This window comes from Geospiza fortis, unplaced genomic scaffold (assembly GCF_000277835.1).
Source record: "Geospiza fortis unplaced genomic scaffold, GeoFor_1.0 scaffold23, whole genome shotgun sequence".
In the NCBI taxonomy this organism is placed as follows: Eukaryota; Metazoa; Chordata; class Aves; order Passeriformes; family Thraupidae; genus Geospiza; species Geospiza fortis.
The window spans coordinates 5,998,946-6,026,829 of record NW_005054303.1 but is presented as its reverse complement, the minus strand read 5'-3'; the positions used below and the strand labels follow the sequence as shown (position 1 = coordinate 6,026,829).

Below are 27,884 nucleotides of genomic sequence, written 5' to 3'. Positions count from 1 at the left end.
AATGAAATATCCATAGCTGGTTTTAAATTACGTTATTTGAGAGTGCTCCTGTACTCGAAGCAAGTGAAAAGCAATTTTGATTTCCTTCTTCAAACAGAAAATGGCTGAATCATTCACAAATACTTCTTACTGTTGTTCTGAACATAAGAGCAAAGCAGCATGAACTGTGTGAAAGTCAATTAAGGGACAGAACAGTAAGGTGTTCCTAATAAACAAATATTGTTCACTTAATTGTTCACTCTTTCAGACATCATCTTGTATTTGGAAATACTTTTAAAGTTCACATATTTTCTCATTTTGCATTAAGCCTCTGCAAAAGCATGAATGGCTGCTCGTTTAATGACTTGTTTTAACATGCTGGAATTGTCTCAAAACAAGCATGTAAGCCATGAGTTTTCATCATCTCTGCAAGCAATGTTTGAATTCTTGCCTCTTCATATTGACCCATTAAATTTGCCATGTCAGGAGTTGGCAAGATAACAGGAAAGAGAATGACACTGCTCTGGGTATCAGAAGGTTATAATTTTTGGAAGGCAACATCATCCAGCTTTGTTGATAAGATTATGGGAAATAATTTGATTTTCAACCTTGTCCACTTTCTACTTAAGGAAGCCACTGCCAAATCATGAGCCACAGCAAATCCCAATTCTTGTAAACACCTTAGTATTGAGAAGTTTAATCTACTTCAGTGGAGGAGCAGAGAACCACTTAGTACAGAGAAAACAGTATCAGCATAGTGAAACAGCTTTTTGGGCTATTCTTCTGGATAGACCTTTGGTAAGAAGATAGTACACAAGTTTAATTCTCTGTCGCCTGGCAAACTCATTTTAAATGGAATGTTTCTTCCTCTTTTTTTTTAAGGATACTGCCTCTATGGGAGACATCATCACCGACACCTTCAGTCTCATCTTGCTCCTGCCCCACCCCCTTGGCAGCAGGGACAAGGTTTTACATCACAAAGACCCACTTGCAGCACACCAAGAACAAGCTCTGGAACCAAGTCCTTTTTGCAACTGATATTGGCACCTATTTACCAGTCTGCCTTGCTATTCTGCAAAAAAAAGCTACTCTTTCTCCAGAACCACATTACAAAATGTACAGAATTAGTCATCTAACCAGTGCTGTGCTAATTGATGGGATGCATATCTGCAGTTTTCATTTCCCTGTTCCCCTGCCCTTCTTTGCTGTTAGACCCTGAGATACACATAAGCCAACAACTGGCTGATGAGAGATAAGCAGAACTAAAAGCAAATTATGTAAAATCCAAATAAATTATTGCAACTCCACTGCCACAGATTTACTTCTATTTCTTAATGTGTACTTTTGAAAGTATCACACATTTCAAAATCTTTAAGAGAAATGCTGCAACATCACAGAATGTCCGTCAAGTATGCAAACACATCCAGTGTTACTGTGCTAGACCAGCAGACAGTTTCAGTTCAAGCAATTTTGTGCCAAGGAGTAAAGAATGAAATCAGTAGTCAGAGGTCAGCTCCATTACAGCAGTCCCAACCCACAACAGAAATTACTCCCATTTCATACATTAACTTGCAAAGTATTAGAGCAGCAATAAAAGCAAGCACTGTGGTTAAAGGAGAGATTTAAAAAGAAAACAACCAAAATCCAAACAACAAACAGACACTGGAGAAACAGATTTTGTCAGTTTTCTATATTTTCCAAATATGCTTCCAGGTTACTTTAGGAGGCTTCTTTCAGCTCTGACCCTCCCAACTGGCAGGTAGAAAGGATATAAAATTTGCCCATTCTGGTAAGAAGGGAAAAGAGCTGCAGTTGTACTGCATGCTTACAAAGCATGGCATGACAAGGGAAGTCCCTGAATTCAGGCCCAGCACCCTATCAAGCATCCCAGACTCACAAGGGTGAGGATAAAGGAAGAGGGAGGCAGGCATTCAGCACCATGCCACCTGAGCAGAGCCTTCCCACACCCTCTGCTCTGCGCTGCTTGCCCATCCAGCCTTGCTTAGCACACAGAGGGTACTCAGCATAGCTCAATGCTACACTCTACTATAAAACCTGGCTCTACTGTTTCCCATGAATTCTAAAATTACTGTTTTATTGTTTAGCACAGAGCTAAACCACTGGGTTACAAAGAATTGCAATCAACATTTTACCTGTATGGGTGGCTCAATCATTATCCAGGCAGGAAGCATCAAACTTGGGTTAAGAGGTTGAGTTCCTACACGGAAATAAATGCCACCGTTGGTGTCACAGGCCCAAACATGCTGATTTCCACAGGTCAAGCTGATCAGCTTTACACCACCTAATAACAAAGAGATTATTAGTAACCTGGCATTTTCCTTTCAAATTCAGCTAATAATCACAACTTGCATTTAGACTTCATTGTATTAAACAAGCTTTAGTCACATAAAAATGATTGGAAGTTAATACAACTTGTGGGAGAATAAAAAAAATTGCTGGATACAATGAACAAAACCAACAGGTAGAACATATGTGAGAAATCTCTCTTCTAAACCTAAAAATGAATGTTTTAGTCATAGGAGAGTGCAATTTCTAAAGCACATTGTAAATACTCTATTACAATAACCAAATTCAAGCAGGGAACCATTCCATGACAAATGTTATCAGTGCCTAGACAAACTTTCACATGACCTAATGTGAACTCTTCTCTGTAGCTGGCCATGCTTGGAGACCTTTAAAGGTGTCAATCTGATAATACAGTCAGCAAAGAACATTCCTAACAGCAGCAGCATTTCAAAAATATGAGAGCATATGGGTTATGCATTTCAGTGTTAACATACCAGTGTCACATCTGTAAATAAAGGAACTGATTTTTAAATGGATTTATATTCCCCACTGTACATATTTATTACACCAATCTCAAATGTGCAGTAGTATTTTAACCCTGTCACCACCATCAAAACAAAGATGCCAAAAGAGTGTATGTTGGAATTTTGGCATGGTTTCTTTTTGGGTTTAGTCTAAATTCCTGCAAAGACAGTAGAGATGCAAACCTGGTATTTTAGATTAAAAAGAACTGCTATTAACTGTCTACTGAAACTCTTACTCTTTCAAATTAATTTTAAAATAGCCACACAACGTAATGTATCTAACATTTGATTTCCTTTTTTCACTCCATGTTGGAGAAAACAGAGCTAAGTCACAGAAAACAAGTTCCAAAGTAAGTGGGACCCAAGCAGTACAGATCCACTACAGAAGGAATGCTCTGGTCAGACTCCAAACTAAAGACACTAAAAATAGGCCTTGCTGGTTGCCTGAACATGCCAGGGCTGCTTGGGATATCCCATTCTTGGTAACAGTTCTGTTCTCAGGGATGTGAAATTTGGCAACAAATCCTTGTAAAGTGCATCAGACACAGCATTCCTTAAAGAGAGGCTTGGAATTCTATCCCACAGAGTGCAAGTTCAAAGTATTTATTGCTGCAGAATGCAATAATCCCAATTGTTAGGGCTTGCTGGGGAAAAGAACAGGAAACAACAGGACAACATAGCTTTATCTTTTAATTATCTGTAGTAAACAGATCTCATTAACCAAAATGATTTAATTTTCTGGATCACAGGAATAGAAATCAATCTATCTCATCCCAAAATTTCCTTTAACCAGACAGCTTCATAGAAAAACCAAAATGACAAAAACTTCAACTGCTTGGGATGAGAATATCTATAGCAATTTTCTTTTGAGAACAGAGGCTTGACTTTGAGCTGCAAAGCCAAAATCTTACTTAAAACATTGTTATTCCTTCTAATAAAGTATGCCTCAAAGCAATGGCTTTGTCACATGATACCTCAGCTGTCCAAGTGTTCTGATGCAGACAAGGATCAGGCACTCAAAGATGGAATCACATATCACCTACCCAGCAGAGCTGATATTATTTACGTCTACAGTACAATTTGATATTCAAAAACACAGCTCTTATGAAAATGTTTTGGGGTTTCTCCCTCCTCCCACTTACCATTTGTATCTTAGGACAAGGTCATGTTAACCACATTCACCAACTGTTTTAGAGCAAGTAGCATGAACCAGCAGCATTGTTTATTGTTAAAACCTAAAGGTCATTCTACTGTGTTTAGAAACCTTGATAGTGATAGTGGAATGCTAATCAAAATAATCTACTGGGTGCTACTCCCAGTACATAATGCAAAAGGCAAGATACTACCAACATAATATTTCAATCTAATGCTGGTAAACCCCATCACTTCCATAAAGAATTCTGAACTGCACTTAACAGAAATTGCTCCCACCCTGCCTGCCCTCTGCAGTCACAGTCCTCATGCTTCTGGAGTAAACTTAAACATCCACTTGACACAATAACAATAAGTCTCCCATTTCTTCAGCCCCATTAGAACAAATAAAGGCTTTTCTATCATAGCCATGGATATGCACTTGTCAAGCAGTGATGCACCACATGCAATTAAATGGAGAAAAAATACCTAAAACATTTTCACATTTCAGTGCTAACCCACAGTGACAGGTACAGAGGAGTGTTTGAGTATTTCCTGACCCCAAACCTCTTTTATGCCACCACCATGTGCCAGAGCTGACAGGAACAGCTGAACGTAAAGGCTGAATTTCAGAACTGCTGAAGTTCACAGGCCAGGTATTACAGTCAGCTAACACCAATTACACTGATTTCCTGTATGAATTCTTTTGAGATTTTCAGGCAATGACTAGAAGTTACTTATTTTTTCAGTTAAAGAATTACTGTCTAAACTGTTAGAAAGCAGTGGTTCATGAGAACAGTTTCAAACCACACTAAGGAACATAAGAAGGACAAAGTGGCCAAATCTATCCTGTAGGTCAGTAAAAGGCATCAGTGTTTAAAGTATGGTATGATGAGTGATTTGAAACCAAATCATCAGGTCTGAAAAATAACTGGTGTACAACTGAAAAACAAGTTAATTTTAAAAGACACAGTTTATAATTTTTCCATTCAATATTATAAACTATACACTAAAATTGTACACAAGGCTTTAACTCTGCCAGCTGTGTCCACCTTTCCTTAAACCTTAAGTTAAAATTGCTTGTCTGTTATCAGACCAGTCATGAACGCTGCCATCAAAAATGGGAAAATTGCAAACCAGTTGAATTATTTTAAAATGGTGAGAGAATGGTGCACAGTCTCAATTTCCTTTCTCTTCACCTGAAAGAGGTGTGCAGATTAGCACAAATATGAGAAAGTTCTAACAGTCAGACTATTAAACAAATAAATCTGATGAGAATACTACTTATGAAGGGGGCAAATAACTTGATTACCCCAGAGCCAAACTCCAAACTGTGATTACATTTCAGTGATCAAATCATGGTCAAGCACCTGAGCAAATGAAAAGAGCAGTTAACCAGCATCACATTCTAAGCATCATGCTGAATGTTTACATCACTATAAATCTCAACATGAGTGCTATCAGCTGCATCACTCATGAATGATTCAACTCTTGGAGCATAATTCTTCCTTGGCAGGAGCTAAAAATGTGTTTAACCATAAAATTCAGATGTTTGTGCCCTAGATCAGGTGACTATGGCTGCACTGAGGTACAAGAGCCAGCCTAGTTAAAGCTGCTGGAGCCCCTGCACAGCACTGTGTCAGGCTGAGCCACTTCAGACTGACCAACACAAGATGCACTGAACACACACCAAGTACCTTGCAAACAGGAATCTTCTTGTCTCCAGGAAAGGGCTAAACAGAACAGTCTTTGAAAGCTACATCTGTTCCTGATATTTTACAATCACCTGCCAGTAGGTACTATTTAATCAAGTAAATGTTATATTCTACATCAATAAACTGAAAGATACTTCTGGAAAATATGGTGTGCTTAAGAGACAGTCTACTCGCTAAAAATGTCCTACCTAGTTGGGAGAGATCCAGTTTTGTCCAATGCATCCCTGTTGGGCAGCTGGAGGAAAGTGTTCTGATAAATATCTGCCCGAGACTATCCAAGCCCCAGATGGCATCCTGGCAGGCAGAGTAGTGCACCATTTCAGCCTCCGGTGGCAGCTGCACCGTAGAAGGACGAAAATGAGGATTCTGATCACTGACACAAAACAGATCCTTGTTGCTTTGGCACAGCCACAGAAAGCTTCCTATAGAAAGGACACTTCTGTTATTAAAATAATTCCTAATCCACTCTGAGAAAGCTTACACATCTATTTTTTCTGAAAAAAAATTATCAGTACACTTGAAGGCAAAACTAAAGCTTCTTGGCTATGCTCATAGGGTAAGGCTTTGAAGTACAAATACACATCCTAAGCCCGTATTTAGGCACTTAAATACTCCATTTCTCAAATAAAGGAAGTAGTAAGTGATCTCATTTAAAGAAATGTTTCATTTGAAGGAACTAATAGAGAGAAGACACATGTAACAGTGCACTATCACCTCTCTTTATCCTTTTGCTCTTTTATATCCTCAATAATAGCCTTGGAAAACCAGCATTCTTTTTCAGCTCTAAACCACATTTTTGCCACTAAAGCCAGTGTACTTAGATAATGCAATTGCTAACTACTGTAACCAGCAGCTCAATTCCCTGACAGGGTCTCACTTTTACCAATAATGGGCAATTTTGCTGCAGTAACTGCACTGACAAGAGAAGCACTACAGGCATTTCAGCAAAGCATGCTCTGAAGCTTCCAACTACAAATGCTGGCAATTCATGCTTTGGCAGTTTAGGAGGTTGCTGCTCCTGAGGACCACCCATTTCTCTGTTGGGTGCCCCTCCATACCAAAGGTGAGAGGGAATAATACATTATTTTAATCTCCAGTAGTTTTACAGATATACTTCCACCCTACTTCAACTACTTTAGATCCTAGCAAACAGAAAAGACAACCAAAATCTGAAGTTATTCAGGATACTTAATTATTTACACCATCAATTCCACTCTGTTTAAAAATCAGGTATTATACACCTGCACTGCTGATTTACCAACCTTCTTTAGATGAAGCTGGGGAAGCCAACACAAAAATCCATTTGGTGGCAGAAGCAGTACCACGAGGCACAATATTATTCCAATACGTGCCTTGAAAGAAAGAATGAGTGGCATTAATAGGAAACACAGTTTAGTTTGTTATTTCAAATTTAGAAGAAATTCTATTGCAATCAATTATTAAATATATTTTAGACAAAATTTTCTATGAAAATCTTCCAAGATACTGTTGGGGGGACAGGGAAGTCTCCTCCCAACACCTATGTAAACACACAGAGAAAACTGTGAATGCAGAAGAGGATAAAGAAGAATATTAATGGTCTTCAACAGGGGACCAATTTGGTAATGAGGTTAAACAATATCCCAGATGTATTGTTAGTGTTTAAACAAAGAAATGTACCTAAACAAAGAAATGTACCAAATAAGTATTCTATTTTGAGAACTGTAGCAAGAAAAATAAGGCAATCCCTCTATTAGCTCTATAAAACCATAACATTAGTGTTTTGCACAGTCACACTGATCATGAGCCAGACTCCACTGTGCAAGATAAAATAGTTTCAGCAGCTTAAGATTGCCTTATCCCAGAGAAGAGACAAATGTAGGTGTTAAAAGCAGTAACTTGTGCACAGTTCACTGGCTGACAATGACTTTTCCATGAAAAATATTTCCCTTTAAATGAGAAAGTATTTAAGACCAAATGCTAATGAATTATTGAATTTAATTTTTAAACAAGTTAAAGCAGCCCTGACTTTCCATGGGTAATTTCTGGAGTGACAGAGTTGTGGTTAAATATTTCCTTCTATTTAATATTCTTAACTTAAAAAAATTAAGATGCAAAAGCACACCAACCTACTAAGTTTCCCTTTGCTACATGGAATTCATTTTTGCCTGAAGAGATCCAGACTCCACTGCCATTGACTCCAAGGAGGCTGGGCTGACACTGAAGCTGCTGTGACCAAAATGCCATTCTTAGCTTGTCAGCCACCTTTTCCACAGGTGCCTGAGCTGCTGTTGCCACCGTGTGAGTTGCCTGGATTATGGTCTGGAACAGGCTGCACTGGTCAAACACTACATAGTCAGTGATGCTTACCTGGGGGAAAAAAGAAAATAAAAGTGCTCTTGATAATTAGTTAAGCTCTGGAGTGAAGTGCATAATGTTTCACCAGAAGCTTTTTTAGAGATCAAAGTGTAGGAATTGAAAGATAAAAATAGTACGTTTTGAGTAATTGTCTTGCTAATAAGCCAAAATTACTGTTAAATGCCAGCTTATAACTCTTTTCTATCCAATAATCCATTTACAAATCTGCATTTTAAGACAGGCCTTTGTTTTAGGATGTGTCCCTCTAAAAACATGCCAAACTCTGCAAACTAAGAGGTAAATATTCAGTTTCCCAAAGGAAGAGAAACTTGCACAGTGTAGCAATTTAAAGCACATGACAAAAACTTGCATGCAATACGTCTTTGCAACTACTTCATGGACATTTTAATTCACAGTGCAGAAGGAGGTCTAAATAAGTAATTGCCTAACTTCTGTCATGGATAACTAGATTGGCAACACTCTGGGATACTCCTAGAAAGGAATGAAATTTCTAAGAGCACAAAAAGAGCAGCAGTCTGCCAATAACCTCAAAGCCAAGCTACTCATGATGCTCACATGCAAAAAAAGGGATTATACATCCACAAAGACCAAAATTCTTGTAACTAAGGTAGCATGTTGACAAATTTTCTGTAAGACTGTTTTTGTACTCCCTTCTTCCCCACCCCTATCTCTGGAGAAAACAAGAAAAGCTGGAGAAACCAGAGTCAGGAATCCCAAGTCAATACCAGACAATAATTGCAGTAACTGTGTTGGTTTCACCCACATGAACTGCGGCTGAAGCAAGCTGCTCCACATGGCTCAAAGAAACCTCAACTGAATGGAAAAATGTGAAACACATTCTTTTTGTATGGTGAGTTATTATTTATTTTCTCTAGCTAAGGAAAAGGACGGGCACTAAAAGACAAGAGAAGAGGCTGCATTCAGCAGCCAGATTTGATACTCTGCCTCAACAGCATGTCCTATGACCTGGCAGAGCATTTCTTGTGTTCTTGAAAGCTTCTGCAATGCTGCTCTGAAAGACCATGGGATGGCTTCCTTCCCCCTTTACAGCAGACACAGAAAGGAGATTTCAGCCATAGCCACACAGAAGTTTTAATATACTGAATAAAGCGTACTATTAATTGAATTTTTTCTTAGAATCTTGTGGGAAAACAACACAAATAATCAACCCAAGGTAAAAGACTAAACTGAAAGCAAAATAAAAAAATGCCTACTTGCCACCAATGGTTATCATCTCCTTGTGGTTTCTTTGAAACTATACCAGTCCTGAACCAGAGATTGCCATGGATATCCAGAGCCCATAATGTCTGCTGATCACCAAGGGTTATGCACACTGGTTCCAAAGCTTGCATTTCACTGGAAATGCAAACAAGTAAAAATGTTAAAAACCTTAATACAAATTTGTGTTAATGGTATTTTAAGGAAGTTGTTACAATGCTAATAGTTTAACACAGTTGAAATTCAGTGGGACCAAGCTAAAAATCACATTTGACATAAAATTTTCAGTTATTCAGTACTTTATATTTTATTTAAGTAAAAAACATACAGCAACTACAACAAAAACGAGTCCTTCAAAGATCACTCAAGATTTGAAACTTGGATACATAACAATAAAACTAAACAAGAAACAAGTCCTATTTTGTTCAATAAATATCAATCAAGAGCTGTGTTCTTTAAGGTTTTGATAAGACAGCTTCATCAATGTATCTCCTCAAATTCCTTGACCTGTTCTGAGAACAATACCTGCAGTTCAGGGACCACAAAGAGAAAACTCAACTATGTGACAGAGATAAATGCTGAATTTAGGACTGAAAGTTTCCTGCACAAGTAAACGATTTCCAAGCTCAGAAAGTCAACAGGGTCAGGTGATCATATCAGACACTGAAAAGGTAGCAAACAATGCCAGTTCTTTCAGATAACCTTTTTTGATAATTTAAGAACAAATAGTGACTGCCTTCTGCAATTTTAACACAAAGTCCAAGAACATGAAATGTACCTAAGGTGTAGGTCAGCAGGTATTTTCATTAAACAAACTCATTAGAGTACGAGCAAATTTCACATTTGAACAAAGACACAGTAGTTTCTCAAACCGTTCAAGAGCCAAATACCAGGCTGGGAGGTAGCACAAGTCAAGGTTTCACAATAGGATATTCAGTAGATAAAATCTCCTGATAACAAGAACTTGAATTTCTTCCTAAACTTGCGCCAGGCTGATGTCACAAGAGACACTAAATTCTACATTCTCAAAGCCAGCAGTAGAGACTCAGTGCTTTTAACTCTATCACAGAGGAACTACTGTGGGCATAGGATCAACTACAAAGCTAAGAACCAACTACACAAAGTATTTATAAAAATCTGGGGCTGCGGAGGGCAGAAGCTGTGTGGATGACCAAAAAAACCCCAAATCTCTCAAAACTGGAGAGTTCCTCAAAAACATTATGCCACAGATCCACAGATTAAAGAAGCAATATTTAATAGAAAATCACGTTGACAGACATCACAAAGATATTTTTAAATTTTTTCTCACTCTTTAAACCTGCTTCTGTTAATGACAATTCCTTTCATTACATAGCAGGCAGGGATGAATGGTTGTCTGGGAGCAGGAAGAAGTATAGACAGACAGACAGCTAAAATAGGTATATACACACACACAGTGGTATACAGACACAGGAGCTCAGGCAATACTTTTCCAGACATCAAGTAGCTCCAGCACAATCATTTGTGTCATTCAGGCTATGGGCAGCATGTCCCAGCAGTGATTACCTGACAATGTCACTCTTCCACTGCTCGCCCTCGGGGCAGAAGCTGCGCACTCCCTCGCGGTAGAGCAGGGCGCGCTGCTCGCTCAGAGCCCACACCACGTTGTTCCTGGATGTGACCTGTGACAGTGGATAAGGGCAGTCAACCTTTACTGCTCGGGCACAAGGACGATCCACACTCAGGCCTAGAAATCAGAAAATGAGGATTGCTTTACAAAATTCGGCTATTTGCAACAAAAAGGAAAGAGATAAAGCAACTCAATAAAAGAAAATGCAGAAGGGAATCTCCTTGACATGCTAACTTTTGTCATTTGATCACAATTTCCTTGAGTGACTGTTCTTTCTGTAAACTACTAATAATTTCCTCTAAAAAATAAGACCCTGTACATCCTTCAACATCCTGCACAGTGCATGTCCAGTGCTGTCATTTCTGTTCCTTTTCTCCCTCTAGTGTCAGCACCAGGAATCTCCATTTATAAAACCTCTATTAGAGCTGACAGAAGAGTCAAAGAAAAAGCCAGTAATGGAAGAACTTTTGCCCAAAACATGCCAGAGAGAGAAGCAACCTGTTCTGAGTAGTGACAGCAGAGCAATTACAAAAGAGCATGCCACAGTGTGCAGTACTGAAAAGAGCAGAGAGGTTCTGGTAGATTTACAGGCAGTTTGCACACATTTCTACAGCTAATCTACAGGAACATGTCTTCTTTACAATTACACTGAAGCTTGATTTACACATATGAAACTGCATGTGAAACATCTCAGGAGACATGGCTTTTGTTTCATCTCCTCATGCTGCCAAAACCAGTATGAACACACTCATGTGTACAATATATTCTAGACTAACAAGAACACTCATTTCTAAACCTCTGAGCACACACTTTTGTTATAAATGTTACACAAAACAGTGAAGGGGATGAAAAGATCCTGGAGCAACAATTTTCACTGGCTGCCTCTCATTAGGAAGACTGATATACTGAGAATTTATTTTTTGCATCAAAAGGCAAATCTGGAAGCCTAGAAACAGCAGAATATAAGCTGATGTAATCAAACCAATCTCTCAAAGGGAAGAAAAATATTGATTCAAACCTCCACAGAGCTCTGTATGATTAGCATCCAAAGTTTACTCTCCATCACCCCTATCCATGCCTGTTGGCAGTATGCATGTGACCATAGGCAGGCCCCTTTATTAGTCAAGGACTACTACACTTAACTAAAAAAAAAAATAATTTAATACAGTGTCTTTGAATCAGTGATGTGTACTTAAAAGTTTTCTTAATCACAAAGAATTTTTGCATTGTGCTACAGTAACTAAAAGACAAATTACTAGAGTGCCAAAATTAAATGAAAGGTAAATAAGAATTTTGATAGCCACTCAGACATGGTGCCCTGTCTGTATATGTCTTATACAGTTTGCCCTTAACCCAGTCCTCATCTTCATTCACCAGTAACTCCTTCATCATGTTATTGGTAATTTTTCCTTAGCAACTCTGTGCAAGCCTCACACGCCTCAGAGTCCTTGGTACTTTTCTTCCTTAACTCTAAAACTAATACTACCATCCTTCATCCTAGCTGCTTGCATTTAGCCTAAATATGCTTTGCATGACACCTTTCAAATACATCCTTTTCTATTCACTGAAGAACTTAAAACTAAGGCCACAACTTCAAAGTTGCCACTACAATACCCCTTTTTCCAATTTCTGCCTCACTGACATCCAGGAAGAAGACAGCTGCAATTCCTGCTCCACAGCCCATTCTGTTCCCCCATGGCTTTGCTTCCTCTATCACATAAAACACATACCATTTGTCTATACTCCCAAAGCACTTCACCATCTTCTGTCTCAGAATACCTTCCTGTCATTATCAAGTGGTAACTCTTACCCTTCTAGAGACCTGTGCTTTTCAAAACACAAACCACCTACTTTTCCCTATTCTGCCCACTTAAGGCTGAGTTGTTTCAGTGTACCATACCACTTTCAAAGCAAAGATATTATTTTGATATTTTCTATAATCCCTTTCCATTTATCTCCATCTATCTCATATCTTGCCCATGCCATAAATTCTCTGTACTGTATGTACTCCACTTGGCACACACAAGACAAGTGTCCATGAACTAACCGGCTTTTCCACTCTCCTAATTACACAAAATCTCACAACTGTTTCCAAGTGTTTCTCAAGATAAAAAGGTTTCCTTATGTCCTGGATGTGGGTAAAAGTTTATAGCAAATTGCCATCATCCCATGGACTTGAAATCTAATAATCTCAGCCCACAAAAATTCAAAGAGCCTGCAATTAATTCAGGTACCTGTTTGCAGATACAGATCTCCATTTGTTCTGATAATCCAGGCAGTGTCATCACTTAGAGCTACAAATACAGCCTGGGGTAAAGCCTCATACCAGTGCCTTTTTCCTTTTATAGTTACTTTTCCACAAGCAAAAGCTTTGTTAGTCTTCTGTTCAATCTTCCAGAGAAGAGTCCCTGTAAGAGAAGAAAAGAAAGAACATAATAGCACTCAGCAATTACTGCAACAGTCACAGGTGATGTGTCCCAGCTACACCTAAACTAATAGGAGGTGAAAAGCGAATCAATAGCATTAAACAGAAATGCAAGTTTAAAAAGCCCTTACAATTTCTTTTTAAAAGCCAGACCAGAACAGCAACTGACTTCTAATATATAATAATATCTTAAAAAAAGAAAACCAAATGGAGCTCCAAACTTAACTGCTGGCTTTACCAGAAGAGTACACTGTCATATTAATTTCCTTTGAATGATTCCACAAAGCTGCATTTAATTCCATTTTGACATGCTGTGGTTAACATGCTCCCACATTAACACATCCATGGCAAACTGGGTATGCTAGAAACTTGCACAGATTCAGTGAAAAGCTGGGTGAATTGAAGGATAAAAAATGCAGAGGAACAACCTTTTTGCCCAGGCAATTTGAGCCACTAACAACTGCAGCCTGAAACTACCATGGGCAAATATGACACATGCCCATGCCCTTCACTTTTCTGCAGGGACACTGCTGGACCACTTTTAAGGGTAAGACACTGAGCTGGATGAAGCCACATTCACTACAAGTACTCTCAAATTGTTTTGGCTATAGCAAAGCTCAGCTACAGATCAAACATAATTTCTTTCTTCTTAAAACAGATAGCAAGTCTTCCCCTACAGACAGAAGGGAAGACTGACATGTGCTTTTAGAGATGACAGGGAAGAAAAGTAGTGGCAAGGCAGTAGACAAGGAAATTAAAATGGCTGAGAAACTTTGGATTTTCTCTCCAGTCCTGGAACAATCTGGAAGGCCAAAAGTGACGCAAGTTTATAACCAAAACCTGCTTAATTTTAATTCAACATAATCCTCATTCACAACCATCCAGAACAAATGCACATGCAAATGTACTAAAACTTCAAAGTTTTTTTCTTCAGCATTTATAAAGAAATCGAATCAACCAACCCACGCATACACAAAGCCAGTTCTACACTTACAAGAAAAAGAACTTTAAAATTGTGAATCACAGAACAGTTTGGGTGGGAAGGGATCTTAAAGATCATCTAGTTCCAACCCCCCTGCCAGGGCAGGGACACCTCTCACTTGACCAGATTGCTGAAGGCCTCACCCAGCCTGGCCTTGAACACTTCCAGGGAAGGAGCATCCACAGTTTCTCTGGGCAACCTCTTCCTGTGCCTCACCACCCTCACAGTCAAGAACTTCTATAGCTCTGCAACAAAAATCAAGGTTTTGTATAGACAAGGAGCTCTTCTCTGCCTACCACTAAACTGCTACTTCTGAAGTTCACTGTAACCAGGCAAAGAAATGCATGTTGAAAACCTCCCAAAATGCAATGTGAACCTGCTAGAAAGACAGCCACTAAAACTAGAACACGGGACGAAGAGGTCATAAAGATGCAGTCACATAACTGTGACTATATAAAAAAAAAAAAACAAACAAAAAGAAATCCAAACCAACATAATACTTTTACATGAAACAAGCCCTAAACAACCAAGTTTCTGGAAGTAATTGATTTGGAAAAAAAACAAACTAACTGCCTATGTGGAAATTACATACGCACTCAACTATATATGTAATCTCATAAAGATGACAAATTACACCTAATTAAATAATAACTGATACTAAAAAAAAAATCCACAAAAACCAACCAAAAAAACCCAAAAAACAAAGAAAATGCCCAAGTCTATCCAAGCTTTATATTTACAAGGCAACAGCAAAAGTGCAGCAGAAGCCAACCTACCTGAGGGGGAAACTGCCACTTGCTGGACTCCATCCTCAAACTTCTGCCAGCGCAGGCCGGCCGCAGGAAGGGCACTGCAGTACAGGCTGCCCCGGTAGTCCAGGCACCAAATGTATTTTTCTGAGACAACCAGGCTCAGGATGCCATAGCCAGGGCCAGAGTATCCCATCCAGCTCTCTGCAAACTAAAAACTGTAGAGTCAGAACAGTGTCAGGTGGCTTCAAAGTGCATAAGAAAATGAGTATATAAGAAGAGCAGCTCCCACGTTTTGATTTTAAAAAAGCTGAACTTAAGTACTTTAATCAATGAATAATTTTGCCTTGTGTAAAATAAAACTACATCTGTCACTGTTCTCTAAGGCTGTATGTGCACAGTGAGACTGCTTAAACAACAGATTTAGCAAAAAAATAAACCCCTCCACCCTGTCATCCAGCTCCAAAGAAGGAATATATAAACATGTACAGTCTGCCTGTAGTTCAGGAAATTATTCATTGTCTAGGAAGTGATGAGCAAAGAGAACAAAGCTGAAGGGCAGAGACAGCTGACTATCCAACTCTGGTACTCTCTTTATGGTAGAGGAGCCATGTCTTACGGAAATCTGGTTTACAGCCTGCTCTCTGAAATTTTGATTGCTTGCATGAGGTGAACTCAAGCACTGCATACATTACCAGGGGAGGTTTCTGAACATGACAGAGTGTAAGAATACCATAACCTGAAACAAAAATCTTCTGCACTTTGGGCTGCAGTTGTCAGTAGATAGGACACCATCAACTTATAACTCAACCTTTATGAATTAGTATTTGGTTGATCTCAATACAAGGCTGCTACAGATCCAAAAGAAACAATTCCCCCACCCTACAAGAACTGCATTTCCTTCTCAAGACTTCTGCTAAAAGTCACAGTGATTCTTTTGCAGATTTTACAATTAACTTTAGTACTTATTTTCTATAGTATCTATGAGGATTACCCACAAATAACTATGAAAGAAAGAGGGATAACAGAAGAAGGAAACTGTCAACATTTTAAACAGTACTAACTACTGCTGGCTAGGGGGCAAAGACTAATCCTTATTCTGAGTATTTAGAGGTAAATTAATCCTTAAGCAGAAGCCAGCCATGTGAGATAATTAGCATTAATTCTTCATGCAGTCAGCTGAATTTGGGAACAGCATCATGCAGAATTTGGACTACTGGAGATCCAAACAAGCAGCAGCCTTTGAGCGTGACTGGGTTTTACTGTTCACTCTTTAATGGATGAGTTTCTAACAGCATTTTTGTTGAGCTGGGAATAATACAGCCAGAACAGCTTCTCTGCATTGCAAGCACACATCACCCATTTTGAAGTCAGATACATCACATTTTTTAGGAGTTACAACAATACTGTTGTATTTTACTTGTGTATTGAATCAAGTAAAAAAAGTACTCTCCTAAAGACGTAAAGGAGAGTAATTGCAGGAATGTTTCTTTTGAAAAGCAGGAATTGCAGTAATTGCAGGAATGTTTCTTTTTGCTTCTTTTAAGGTTAAAGGTACTTTAATTAAACCAAAAAGAAATACCTGATCAGATTTTAACAGCACCATTTCATCTAGGCTTATCTTGGCTACATCCTGTGCACCAGGCACTGCACCAACTTCAGGCATGCTGGTCTCTGAGGATGAATATGGTAATCCATGTCCATAAATATCCTCTTCATCACTTGAGGCAGATTTTTCAGTCCTACTTTCATGAGTGTCTGCTACCCTTTCAGCAGTGCTAGTACTACATTTAGCTTTGATTGCACTTTCAAAATTCCACCCAGAAATGGAACAGTTATCTGAATGAACATTGTCAGAGATGTCACACTGGAGTGCAGAAGGGTCTGACAGAGCACTGTGGATTAGGGACAGCTGCTGTTTATCTTCCTCACCAGTTTCCTCACCAGTTTCCTCACTTTCCTTTGGTGTCAGAGATGTCTGGACACCAAGTATGCTGTCACATTCCAAAAACATCTGGTCTGTAAGGTCTGGATCTTCAGAAGATTTTTCAGTATCCTGCAGCTTCATTTTATCCAACTCTTCATCTATTTTACACAATGTAGGAAAATCCTGCTCCTCCTCCTCCTGGCTCAGCTTTCCAGGACAGTATTCATTGCTTGCAGAAACCACCCCACCATTACATTCACCACCAACAGTGCTTGTCAAGTCTTCTGTGAGCAGCAGAGGAGATGCAGATGTCAAAGGATCTGTAACAGCTGAAGTACCCATGCCACTGTCACTGTTTGGAAGTTTCTGTAAATCAGCCACATCTCCATTTTCTTCATTAATTAGTATATTTGCTGACTCAGGAGACTGCAGGACACTGAAAGTTTCTGAACCGTTATCTTCTTGCAAGATTGTATGGGACTCCATGCTGAACATACTTTCCTGATCTGGAGATCCAGTACTCAAATGATCAATGCTGCCACTCATTATGCTGGAAGTCATGGAAAAGGAGTCTGCATTGAAGGAATGTGGACTGTCACCAGAAAGCTGACGCTCATAAATGGGTGTGCCTTCCAGAGAACTGTGGTTTCTCCTTGTCCCACTTTCTGTTATCACACACACACAGGACAAAGAAGGAGAAAAGTAGTATTAATAAAATCTACTAAATCCCAGTGCCAAGAAAGAAATTAAAATATTTTTAGAACTGGAAGAAGAACAAAGCTAAATCTAAATTTTAACAGTAATGATTTTTTTCAACTTTAACATTAAATGATACATACAAAACCAAAAAAATTCTTAATGCAGTAAACAACTAAAATAACTGAGTACTCACACTACTTCATGAAACTAAAGAGGACAGCTAAGAAAGACACTGCCAAATATTCTGAATAGGATGAATAGATACTACACAATTCCAACATAAAACTGGACATAGAGTCCACTGTGTGGTCCCATTAACAAATACATTAGATCTCAAAGCATGTTTACATAAAGCAAAACAAAAGGAATAAACTCCAAACAGATATAAAAAGACTTCATCAATTTATCACTTTTAAAGGAGATTTTCATCTTAAACAGAAATGGCTCACCACAACCCCTCAGCCATTTCAGAAGCACAACACCACACAACACAGGAAGCCTGCCCAACACAGACTCTTCCATGTAACGTGCTCTCACAACATGCAGTGTCAGGGAAATATCTGCTCCACCTACCCTGTTTCTTCTTTTTTTTCTTTTTCACCTTAATTGGCTTTACAATAAGTTCTTGATCAAAATCTTCAGAGCTGATGGTGCTGAAGCGTTGTGAAGAAAGCTGACCTTCCCTCTGAGCTTCTGGAAGTTGGTCTGCACACAGCAGAAAGCTCGAGCCACTGTCCACGGAGTTCACAGAGCTGCTCCTGCTCCGGGATTCACTCACTACAGAGCAGCCCCTTCTCCTGCCTTCACTGCTCAAGTCTCCCACTCTATCAAAGCTTTTCTCTGATAGTGTAGGAGTTTCCAGATCATCTTTCACTGAAGAAGAAGTGCCATTTTTATCACCAGTAACTGAAGGAGAAGTAACCATTTTTCTTTCTGTTTCCACTGAAGGGCTGGATGATACAGATGATACAACTGATGACGGGGTCAGCAATTTAGGACTTGTATCTGTTAATGGATTTGACAATTTTGAATTCACATCTGAAATTGTCCAAGTGAAAAATAAAACTATAAATAGTTCAAGTATAAATACTAGCATCAAATGACCTGTAGGGGTATAATTTTGGATAGTATTAAATTAAAAGAATATTTATGAAAAAAAATTCTAAGCTAACAACATTTAAAAATAAATACCTGTGTGCATGCACACACACTATAAACTCCCTGCAAATTAATCTATAAGAAAGCACTTCCCCCAAACCCTGTATCAAACTTCTATTAGCAACATTCTGAATTTATGTTTATGTAAAAAGAATAGCACAGGTCTCCAGCTTGGAAGATCCAATTCTATCATACACTGAAGCACCAGCCTATACCTTTAACTTCTTCATTTAAACATGCAGTAGCTTGAAAAAAAATCAAGGAAAATTACCAGATAAATCACTGCAGTAATTAGCAGAAAATACACTTCTAAAGGCGCCTTTCAAACTATACTTGAAAGTTGAAAATAAAATAATAAACAACCTCTAGAAGTTTGTGAGTAAAGGCCTGCCTAAATGACTAAAGCTATTGCCAACATGCAATGACAAGAAAGTTAAATTCTCCACCACTAAATGAGCACATTTATTAGCATTTTGCTAAAACAAAGCTAAGATGGAGTATTTAAATGCATTAGTAGCCCCTTTTAAAGAGTTCTAGTAACATAAATGTTTAACTCAAATGGCAACAAGTATGAAACAGTCAAATTATTTTTGGAATTTTAGTGAGCATTCTTTGGATTTATTTGCCAATTCTTTCTTTTTCATTGCTAGGAAGGCTGAGATTTCCCCTGGAACATGGCTGGTGACAGGGGGCACAGAATCAACTGTGCTGATCCAGCTGTTGAGACTGATCCTAAAGGGATAACCATGATCAGGAATCCTGACTGCTTCAGCATCATGGTTCAGAATGAGCTCTCAAATGCACAGATTAGAGATGCCTCGTTAGGTTATTGCTGATCCACTCTCCAAAAAGGCAAGCATATTTAATTTCTTAATGCCCCCATTCTCACTGCAGCCAAGAGAGAAGCTCAGATAAGCAGATAAACCAGATCTCTCAATATAACCTATCAGAACAGATGAGTAACTCTACAGGACCTGGCAGGATTTTGCAATAATCTGAAGTGATTTGTCTGAGGTTTGATGTGTTTCAGTTTTGCTGGTTTTGGCTTTTTGTTATCAAAAAAGTACAATAGGCACCGTGTTCCATGAGGTACACACTAATTTATAGATACTAAACTTACTAATTTCTACATAGTAAGCTTACTAATCTATACAAACCTATTGATGACACTCCTTCAGGTCTATTTGAAATTCTTATTATGTCTCTATCTCCCTTTAAGAGAAAAATCTCATTGTTGGTACAGGACACAGACACAATATCACCGTATCCTTCCAAGCCACCAATCAAAGCCTGTAAATAGTCAGCAGAGAAAGAAATAATTGGCATTAGATTAAGAGAGTGTTTGCACAACGTGGTACTCTTAACAAAAGTGTTCTCTGGATTTTAGTCAACAAAAACAGCACAGGCTAAAGATTTTTATCTTATCAAAAAAAGAAAACAGAAAAAAGAAACAGAAAAGAACTCTGATTCAGCTCCATTTTTATACTGATTTAAATTCCACAGATCCATTCTTTGTCCAACTAAAGGCAACTAAATATAACAATTTAAGCAATATACAATTTGGTGGCAGAAGACTGCCACAGTATGAATATTTAATATCATTTAGACAAAAATATACTAGCTTGTATCTGCATTCATATGCGTTTTTAAGACAACAAAATAGCTAACACTTAACTGTATACCAAATAAAAGGTAATACGTCTTATTTTCAGACACCAGCAGTGGTAGAAGAGAAGAATAAATAGTTCCAAGCACATTTTATAGGCCTAAAATATCTTTTTGCACTAATTCCTAGACTGTAGGTTTCTATATGTTTCACTAAGTATCAGAATTATTTATGATGTTAACACTTTAACTGAAAGCTTTAAATATATGTGATTTTCATAAACAACACACTGAGCTAGTTGGTGAGTATATCATTGCAATGACAACTTGAGAAGGGAGACAATAAATATTCTCTTGTTTGTTTTAAATAGGGATTTAAATCACAGCCATAGAATGTATAACCAAAACAGAGTCTCATGGCATAGCAAGAACAAAAATAAGGAAGAAATAAAATATGCAGCCACAAGATTATCTACCTGGTTCACAGTGTCCAGTAAATAGATGCTGTATTCATTCCAGGTCAGCACCCATCCTTCTTGGAAAAAGCATGACACAAGCCCAAGGTGTTTCTCTGGAGAGCTGTAACTTCCTCTGTCAGGTGGTTCTAAACGAGGATACAGTTCAAAAGTTTTTATTCCTCCAGCAAATACATCTTTCAATATGAATGTGGCCTGAACAGTCCCATGAACATCAGACTTCCACAGACGAAGCCCAGGTCTGGCAGCAAATAGTGTCAAGTCACTCTGTTTACACAGGCCAGGTATAAAACATGCTCCAAATTTGCCAGTGCTAAAATGCAAAAGAATTTATTTTAAAAGCTATATACTCAACTTTGAAACAGTTTAAAAATTAAAGGCACAAATTCACAAATTATCAAAAGTCTTTGATTAAAATATTCAGTCAAACATCTGAAGTACAAATTTACTGACAGTAAGACATGAGCAGTAATTCCAAATAGCAAGTTTCCCCTCAGCTTTGGATGTCAGACACTACATCAACAAAGCAAGTTAAATGACTCCTCCTAATAAGCTTCATAGCTTTAATGCCACTCTGCCCATCTCAAAAAGATCCTACTATGCACTCTTCCTTCCCCCAGAATTCACAAAAAACAAGCAAAACTACAAACTAATGCTAAGGAACTGGCAGCCTTTGCTTGCAAGAAGCACAGAACAGACCCCAGCTGTTAAACCCTTCATTTCACAGAAACACCATTACTATCATCCAAGAAAACCCTTCCATAGAAGATGGACCTTGGTATTCCTCTTACTACTCACAGCCCTGAAAGATACATCATAAACCCTCTTTCAAGGGTAAATTTCCTCTCATTAGAGACAGAGTCAGTCATGCTGTTCCATGACTGGGTTCCCTCCTCCTTACTTGAGAGGGATTACGTAAGAGACGTCAAAGCCACACAAGAGGTTCCTGGTCTTCAACTCAAATTTAAGTGCTTACTATACATTCTCCCTATTAACTCACTTCAGTGTATAAGAAAAACAGGGATGATGACTTGCTTTTTGCATTAAATATTACATCACCCATTAGACAGACTTGACTACAATGCTTGCTCACTGCACAGTAAACAAAGAGGGACTGCAGAGGAAGTTTGGCACTGTTTTCAATTTAAAAAATGAGAAAACATCTTAAATATTTTTGCCTAATAGTGCCTTGAAAATATGATCGTGACATACTTGCAACCACATACTCTCTAAATAGGTATAATTGTCATTTCATGTTCAATCCCACACAGCTATGGTAACTAGCTTTTTATGAGCAGACTGCTGTGTTGTATTAATTTTACTGCCTAGATCACTCTGTCTGTAATTCACTTGCAAGAATTAATAGATGAGCCTGCATCAGGATTTTATGAGGGTTACTTTTTTCTGGGCTGTGTTCCAACTTGGTTGACGGATTTCTCTTCTGTGTAAAAAAGCAGAGTCCGCTGTAAAGTAGAGACAAGCAGCACCTTCTGGTTGTAATCCAACTGGACAATCGAAGAGGGCTCTTCCAATACAAGGCTGGAGTTGCAAATACCCTGTGTCAGACACACGCACAATTCACAAGAGTCAAACCTTCCTAAAAATGCAAGGTGGTAACTAACACTTCAAAGAAATTTATGAGCCCAAGAGAAAAAAAGAAAACAAACAAAAAGCTTTTGAACTCCTGTTGCATGAAATTCACGAAATGAATATGGAGTTAATTTATGTAGGCAAGAGGAGAATTAGGTTGTGTGTGACACAGTATGAAATGTAGCTTCTCTTGGAATGCTACCTAATACACTGCTCTTGAAATCAACAGAAACTTTAGGAACTTTAGGACACATTTTCTTCCTTCTTCCCCACTGCCAGCTCATGCCTCACTGAGACAATCATTACTTTTGGTGATTTCTGTCAAACCAAATTGAGGGACAGATCAGGAGGGACAAATCAGGACAAATGACGTTTAAACTTTTCTCCCATTTAAAAACTTAAGTCAGTATTAAATTTGTTGACATCTCAGGTCTGTATTAACTAACAAGATGTGAGAAAAACTCCATTTACTGGAATTTAACATACCAGTCAGCCAACAGCACCCAAATGTTACTTTTGTTCTACACTCTAGACTAAGATGCTGAACAATTCTGAGAGAAGTACTTCACCAAAAGGGCCACATCAGCCAAAAATACCCCTTCCAAACAAAAAAGAAAGTACTGGCCAAAAGCTGAAGAAAGATTTGATAGTTATTTCATGAAAAATGAGAAGAATCACTACTTCTTTTAAAATGCATTACTTTTTTAAAATGATAAGACAGTTCTGAAAGATATCCAATGGTTGCCTTGCTGGGTGTGCAGACACTGGGCCAAGTGTACACCAATAAAGCCATCCAACTAAACCCATAACACTGAGCAATTAAGTAACTGCTAAATATTTAAACACACAAGCATCCTTTCAGAAAGTGCAAATGTGAATTAAGGTCCCTATAACAAATGCTCACCTGGTCTAGGTCTAGTGCAGAGTAGACAATCTTTCCTTTGTCATCTCCAGAGAATAATTTCATGCCATTGGGACTCCAAGCTAAAGCTGTAATGCTACTTTTGTGGATGCCAGCAACATCAAATCTGCGAAGCTGTGAAACAATAACAAAGCAATAGAAAAATGAGCTGAAGAGAAAATGGATGCACAAAGCCTATTCAGTGACTCCTGACTGATTTAACTGGAGATCAAGCACAAAAGTGCAGGTCCTTCTGAAGTTTATTTAGCACAGACAACCCCCCTCCACCAAAGAGATCAGCCAATCATTACACATGAGAAATCTCTCAGAAACATATTTGATTAAATACAGCTTTTGTAATGCAAAGCATGCTTTAATATTATTGTTTTATAAGCTTAACATATGAAGCCTAAAACATATTTTACTTGCAAGAAGTAAAATATGTTTTATACCTTAAGAGTTACACCCAGCCAGTCTTGCCTCTTTCAACAGGCAAGACTGGCTGGGTGTAACTTTTACAAAGCATCACGGTAACACTGTACTAGAACTGGCCACACTAGAGCTCTCAGAGATTTAAGCAAATGAAAATATTTACCTGTTTGTTCCTTCCAGGTAATGAAGACACAAGCTGGAAAACTGCAACCCGACCTGAGGCTGTACCAACAGCAACCAGATCATCAAAACAACTCAACAGCTTTACAAAAGTTATAGATTCACACCTCCCCTGTTGAAACAAACCATACAAAGAACTCAAAGTTAATGAGACACCAACAGAGAACTCAATTCTGACCAATCAGCTTCATTGGAAGACAACAGTAAAAGTTAGTATTTACCTCAAAATTATATTTTTTCATCTGGTTTATATGTCTGCAGTAGAGATAAAGCATTCCAATGCTGCTCCCCACAGCAATGTAGTCTCCATTGGTATCAAGTGCTGTCAGGTAAACCACGATGGAGCGAAAGCCTTTCTGGATCTTTGTAGGAATGGCATTGAGGAGATAATACAAGGGGCAAAATTCCTTAAATATAACTGGTGAAGCCACAGATGCCATAGCAAGGATTTGCATCAGCAATTTTAAGGCTGAAATACATACATCTACATGACTACATAAGGAAATCTGAAAGACAAAAGCAAAAGACGTGTCATTGACTTGTGTGGAGAGAGTAAAAGGGTAACAGCCACAATCTAGCAAAAAAGAAGAAAAAATTCTCAGATTTTGCTTTGCATAAAGAAAAAGCAAGTTAAACTCTAGTAGTGAATGTAACCTATTCTTAGAAGAAACTTTTTTTTTACCCAAAAGTGTATTCCTTAAGTTCAGCTAACATATAAAGATGTATGGTAACCACTAAATATGGGATAACCACTTTTTCTTGCATCTGTAAATTTGTCAAAGTTGAGTTGGAATGCAGCGTTTCTTTTCATCTTCCTAGTGAAAAAATCATAAGGACTCTGACACTGAACAATCTATGTGATGTATTTCTTCATCTTTCTGCAGCCTCTACCCTCAATCCAACCAGTGCCCAAGAGCCTGGGATATTACAGGGTTGCAAGACAGAAACAACAGACTAACATTTGTGCTCCACTCCTTAATTCCCCTCAGCCCAAGAAAAAACACAGCTGAGAAGTAGTTCAGCTAGAGCTACATCTGCTATACATTCAAATAGCAACCAAAAATTAGAATAATATGGGAAGAAAAGAGTGAGTAAAAACTTAAAAACTCCTATTTTGACAGACACAGGAAAATATCCATGTAGCAACTGAATTTAGAAAGATAAGGAGCAAACAAGAAAAAAGTACCATATGTCCAGGTTTCCTTTTATGGATAAGTAAATAATTTCATGCTGGTGAGCAATACTGTAAATATACTTAGGGAAGAATATCTACAAAGAGTCTGTTTGCCTCCTCCAAGAAAAACAACAGTCAGAGCTCATCACAGCAATAACATACTGGCACCTTCAGAAAAAGCTGATCAGGAGGAACATAAAAATATTTAAAATATTTGTTTAAACCCAGTAATTTTTCTCAGCACTACAGCCTTGAGAAGAACATTTTGCAGCAGTAGTTGCTGCTTCTCCTCATGGGTGACTTTGAAACATGGAAAAGAAAAGAAGCCTTCACTTCTCAAGTTTTATTTTGCTTTGAACGAGTGCAGTTAACAGAATGCCTTGCAGTTTTCCAACACAAGAATTTTGGGTATCTGTAGATAGGAAAGTTTTTTATGGTTGTTTAAGATCTTAACAGTGAAGATTTTCTTTAGCTTCAGCACAGTTAGAACTTCCTCAGAGAAATAAAAAAAGGAGATCTGCCAATTGAAGTTAGAAATGCTTCCAAATGCTCACAATTATTCTGCGAACTGCTCCTATTGCAATTTGTGATATATCCTATTGTGCCTTGTTTTTAATTCTCTAAGGATGGAAAATGTTTATTGTTTGGCAGCTTCATACATTGCTTGCAGTGTGTATCAACTAAACTAGAAAAAAAAAAAAGAAAGTTGTTCTAGTTTAATATCTCCATTACTGTGAAAGACTCTGGTGCCTCAGTTCTCCAACTATTCCACTTATTGAGCAAGAGCATTCAGCACATACACTTTGGGCCCTGCAACACTCGCTGCCAATACAAAATTGCACTAAGGCCAAAGGGACTGTTTGCAGGACATTGCCCATGCATTTCATAGACAAGACCACAGGAATAAAAACTGGTTATTTGGCTTATATTTTATCTGCTACAAAAACTGCCAATAGCTACACTAGCACCAATTGTTAGAAGTTCCTAATTGTGGTATATTTTACTGCTTGCTAGAGTTTAGAAATTAATTCCACTTTCCTGCAATGTTTACAACCTGTCATGATGTATTTCATGAAATATCAAGACCAGCTGATACATGTGTCCAAACTATTTCTGAATGAAGAGTTCCTTTCAGAGATGTTTACTAAGTTAACAGATAACCTTAGCCCATCATGACACTTCCACAATATTTTCACAAACCATTGATTTCCTATCCTGTATTTTAAGTCTCCTACCCCTTCCTTCAGCATTTTCTGCTTTCTATCTACAGTCAACTAAATATAAAAAGAATCCACTATTAAAGTCTCATTGGCTGTTCTAAATGTGCTGTTCTGCCACTTTAGTAACTTTACTAGCATATGGTCTTTTTTTCTTTTCCCTAATAAAATAAAACCCAGTCTTTGTCCTGAGTCTCATGTTTTCTAATCTTCCTCTGTCTAACCTCAACTTCTACCACTACCCAGCCACTGCCTCATAAATCTGACATATTTTGGGTTTTAAGTCTCCTTTGTGACTCTTGCAATTTACATCTGTCAGTATCCAAAGCTGCTCTCACACTCCTCAGTTACTAGAGGGCTTTCCAAGCCCTCAGAATTCATCCTCTTTCTTAGTCTTCACCACTAATTCTTCCAGCTCAACTAAACCATTAAAAACAGAGTAACTGATTACCAGCCATGGAAATACGCAAATTTTTATTATCCAGAAAAATACTTTTCCTCATTCCTCCACAATAACCCTATCTGCTACCTGATGCATATTTTGGAAATTTACATTTAATTTTTAAAAAGAGAAAAAAAGAAAGTTTGACAGGGGTTTTTCTTCCTACATACAAAAAACCATAGGAGGAATTACTTCTTGTCACATACTACGTTAAGTTTGAAAACTCTGCTGTTAGGTAAGGGCTCTCTTAATAAAATTTATATACAATCTCTGATGGCAAAGTAATAAAAAAAGAATTAAGATTTTGTTCTGTATAACCCATTAACCCTGTACAATCAAAACAAAGGAAAACTTATCAATGAACTATAATTTCTTGACATTGCACACAAATTAGTTTCATCTTGAGCTGTTTACAGACTAACAAAACACTTCTATTGATTGTGTAAAAACACGTAAGTGAAAACTCAAAACCATACTTTTATTAAAAATACTACTAATATTAGGTAATTTTATCTACACTAGCCAAATATATAAGGGACTAGAACATCTCCCATACGGCCTATACATTCAAAACAGCTGGACAAATGCCACAATTCTCTGCTTTTGAGCCTAAAGTCTTTAATATCCCTCCAATGACAGCTGTGTATCACATGTAGTCTGTAACAGCTTTAGGATTAATTGTTATCTGTTTTTCCTACCTCATTAATCAAAGGCAAACAGCAGATATAATCTATTTTCTCAGGCAGATTTTGGAAGTGGATGCATATGTTCAGTCTGTGTCAGCCCCAGTTATTCTGAAGCACACAACAGTCATATAGGGCAAAGCAGCTGGTGCTAAGCATCTGTCCTGCAGAGATAGAGTGGAAAAAAATACCACATCAAAAACAATCACCAGAGTCCTTCCTTCTCAACTCTCAGACTTCACAAGTTCTTAAATACTGCATTCAAGGTCATGCTTTGAAAAGTAGGGTTTTTTAAATTTTTTTCCCCCCTGGTCTTAGAAACAGGAATAAGGCTCAGTGCTGCCTAACAGAGCCAACTAAAGAGAGAGATAATCCTGTGCTTCAGCAGACAGGCAGCGCCCAA

At 38.1% G+C, this 27,884-nt stretch overlaps 1 protein-coding gene across 1 annotated transcript in view; it reads right to left on the bottom strand.

Annotated features, from left to right (window-relative positions):
* TECPR2 (tectonin beta-propeller repeat containing 2) overlaps nt 1-27,640 on the bottom strand; it is a 38,640-nt gene extending 11,000 nt beyond the window's left edge. The window contains exons 1-17 of the mRNA XM_014311860.2: nt 27,497-27,640; nt 24,187-24,471; nt 23,949-24,077; nt 23,357-23,488; nt 22,261-22,418; nt 20,863-21,175; nt 19,939-20,071; nt 18,197-18,628; nt 16,580-17,589; nt 15,025-15,208; nt 13,076-13,249; nt 10,778-10,958; nt 9,229-9,370; nt 7,765-8,005; nt 6,919-7,008; nt 5,845-6,078; nt 2,133-2,281 (exon numbers count right to left, since the gene is read on the bottom strand). Coding sequence (XP_014167335.1) covers nt 2,133-2,281; nt 5,845-6,078; nt 6,919-7,008; nt 7,765-8,005; nt 9,229-9,370; nt 10,778-10,958; nt 13,076-13,249; nt 15,025-15,208; nt 16,580-17,589; nt 18,197-18,628; nt 19,939-20,071; nt 20,863-21,175; nt 22,261-22,418; nt 23,357-23,488; nt 23,949-24,077; nt 24,187-24,420 — 3,936 coding nt within the window. The 5' untranslated portion in view covers nt 24,421-24,471; nt 27,497-27,640. The remainder of the gene's footprint in view (nt 1-2,132; nt 2,282-5,844; nt 6,079-6,918; nt 7,009-7,764; nt 8,006-9,228; nt 9,371-10,777; nt 10,959-13,075; nt 13,250-15,024; nt 15,209-16,579; nt 17,590-18,196; nt 18,629-19,938; nt 20,072-20,862; nt 21,176-22,260; nt 22,419-23,356; nt 23,489-23,948; nt 24,078-24,186; nt 24,472-27,496) is intronic.
* Nucleotides 27,641-27,884: the final 244 nt, after the last annotated feature.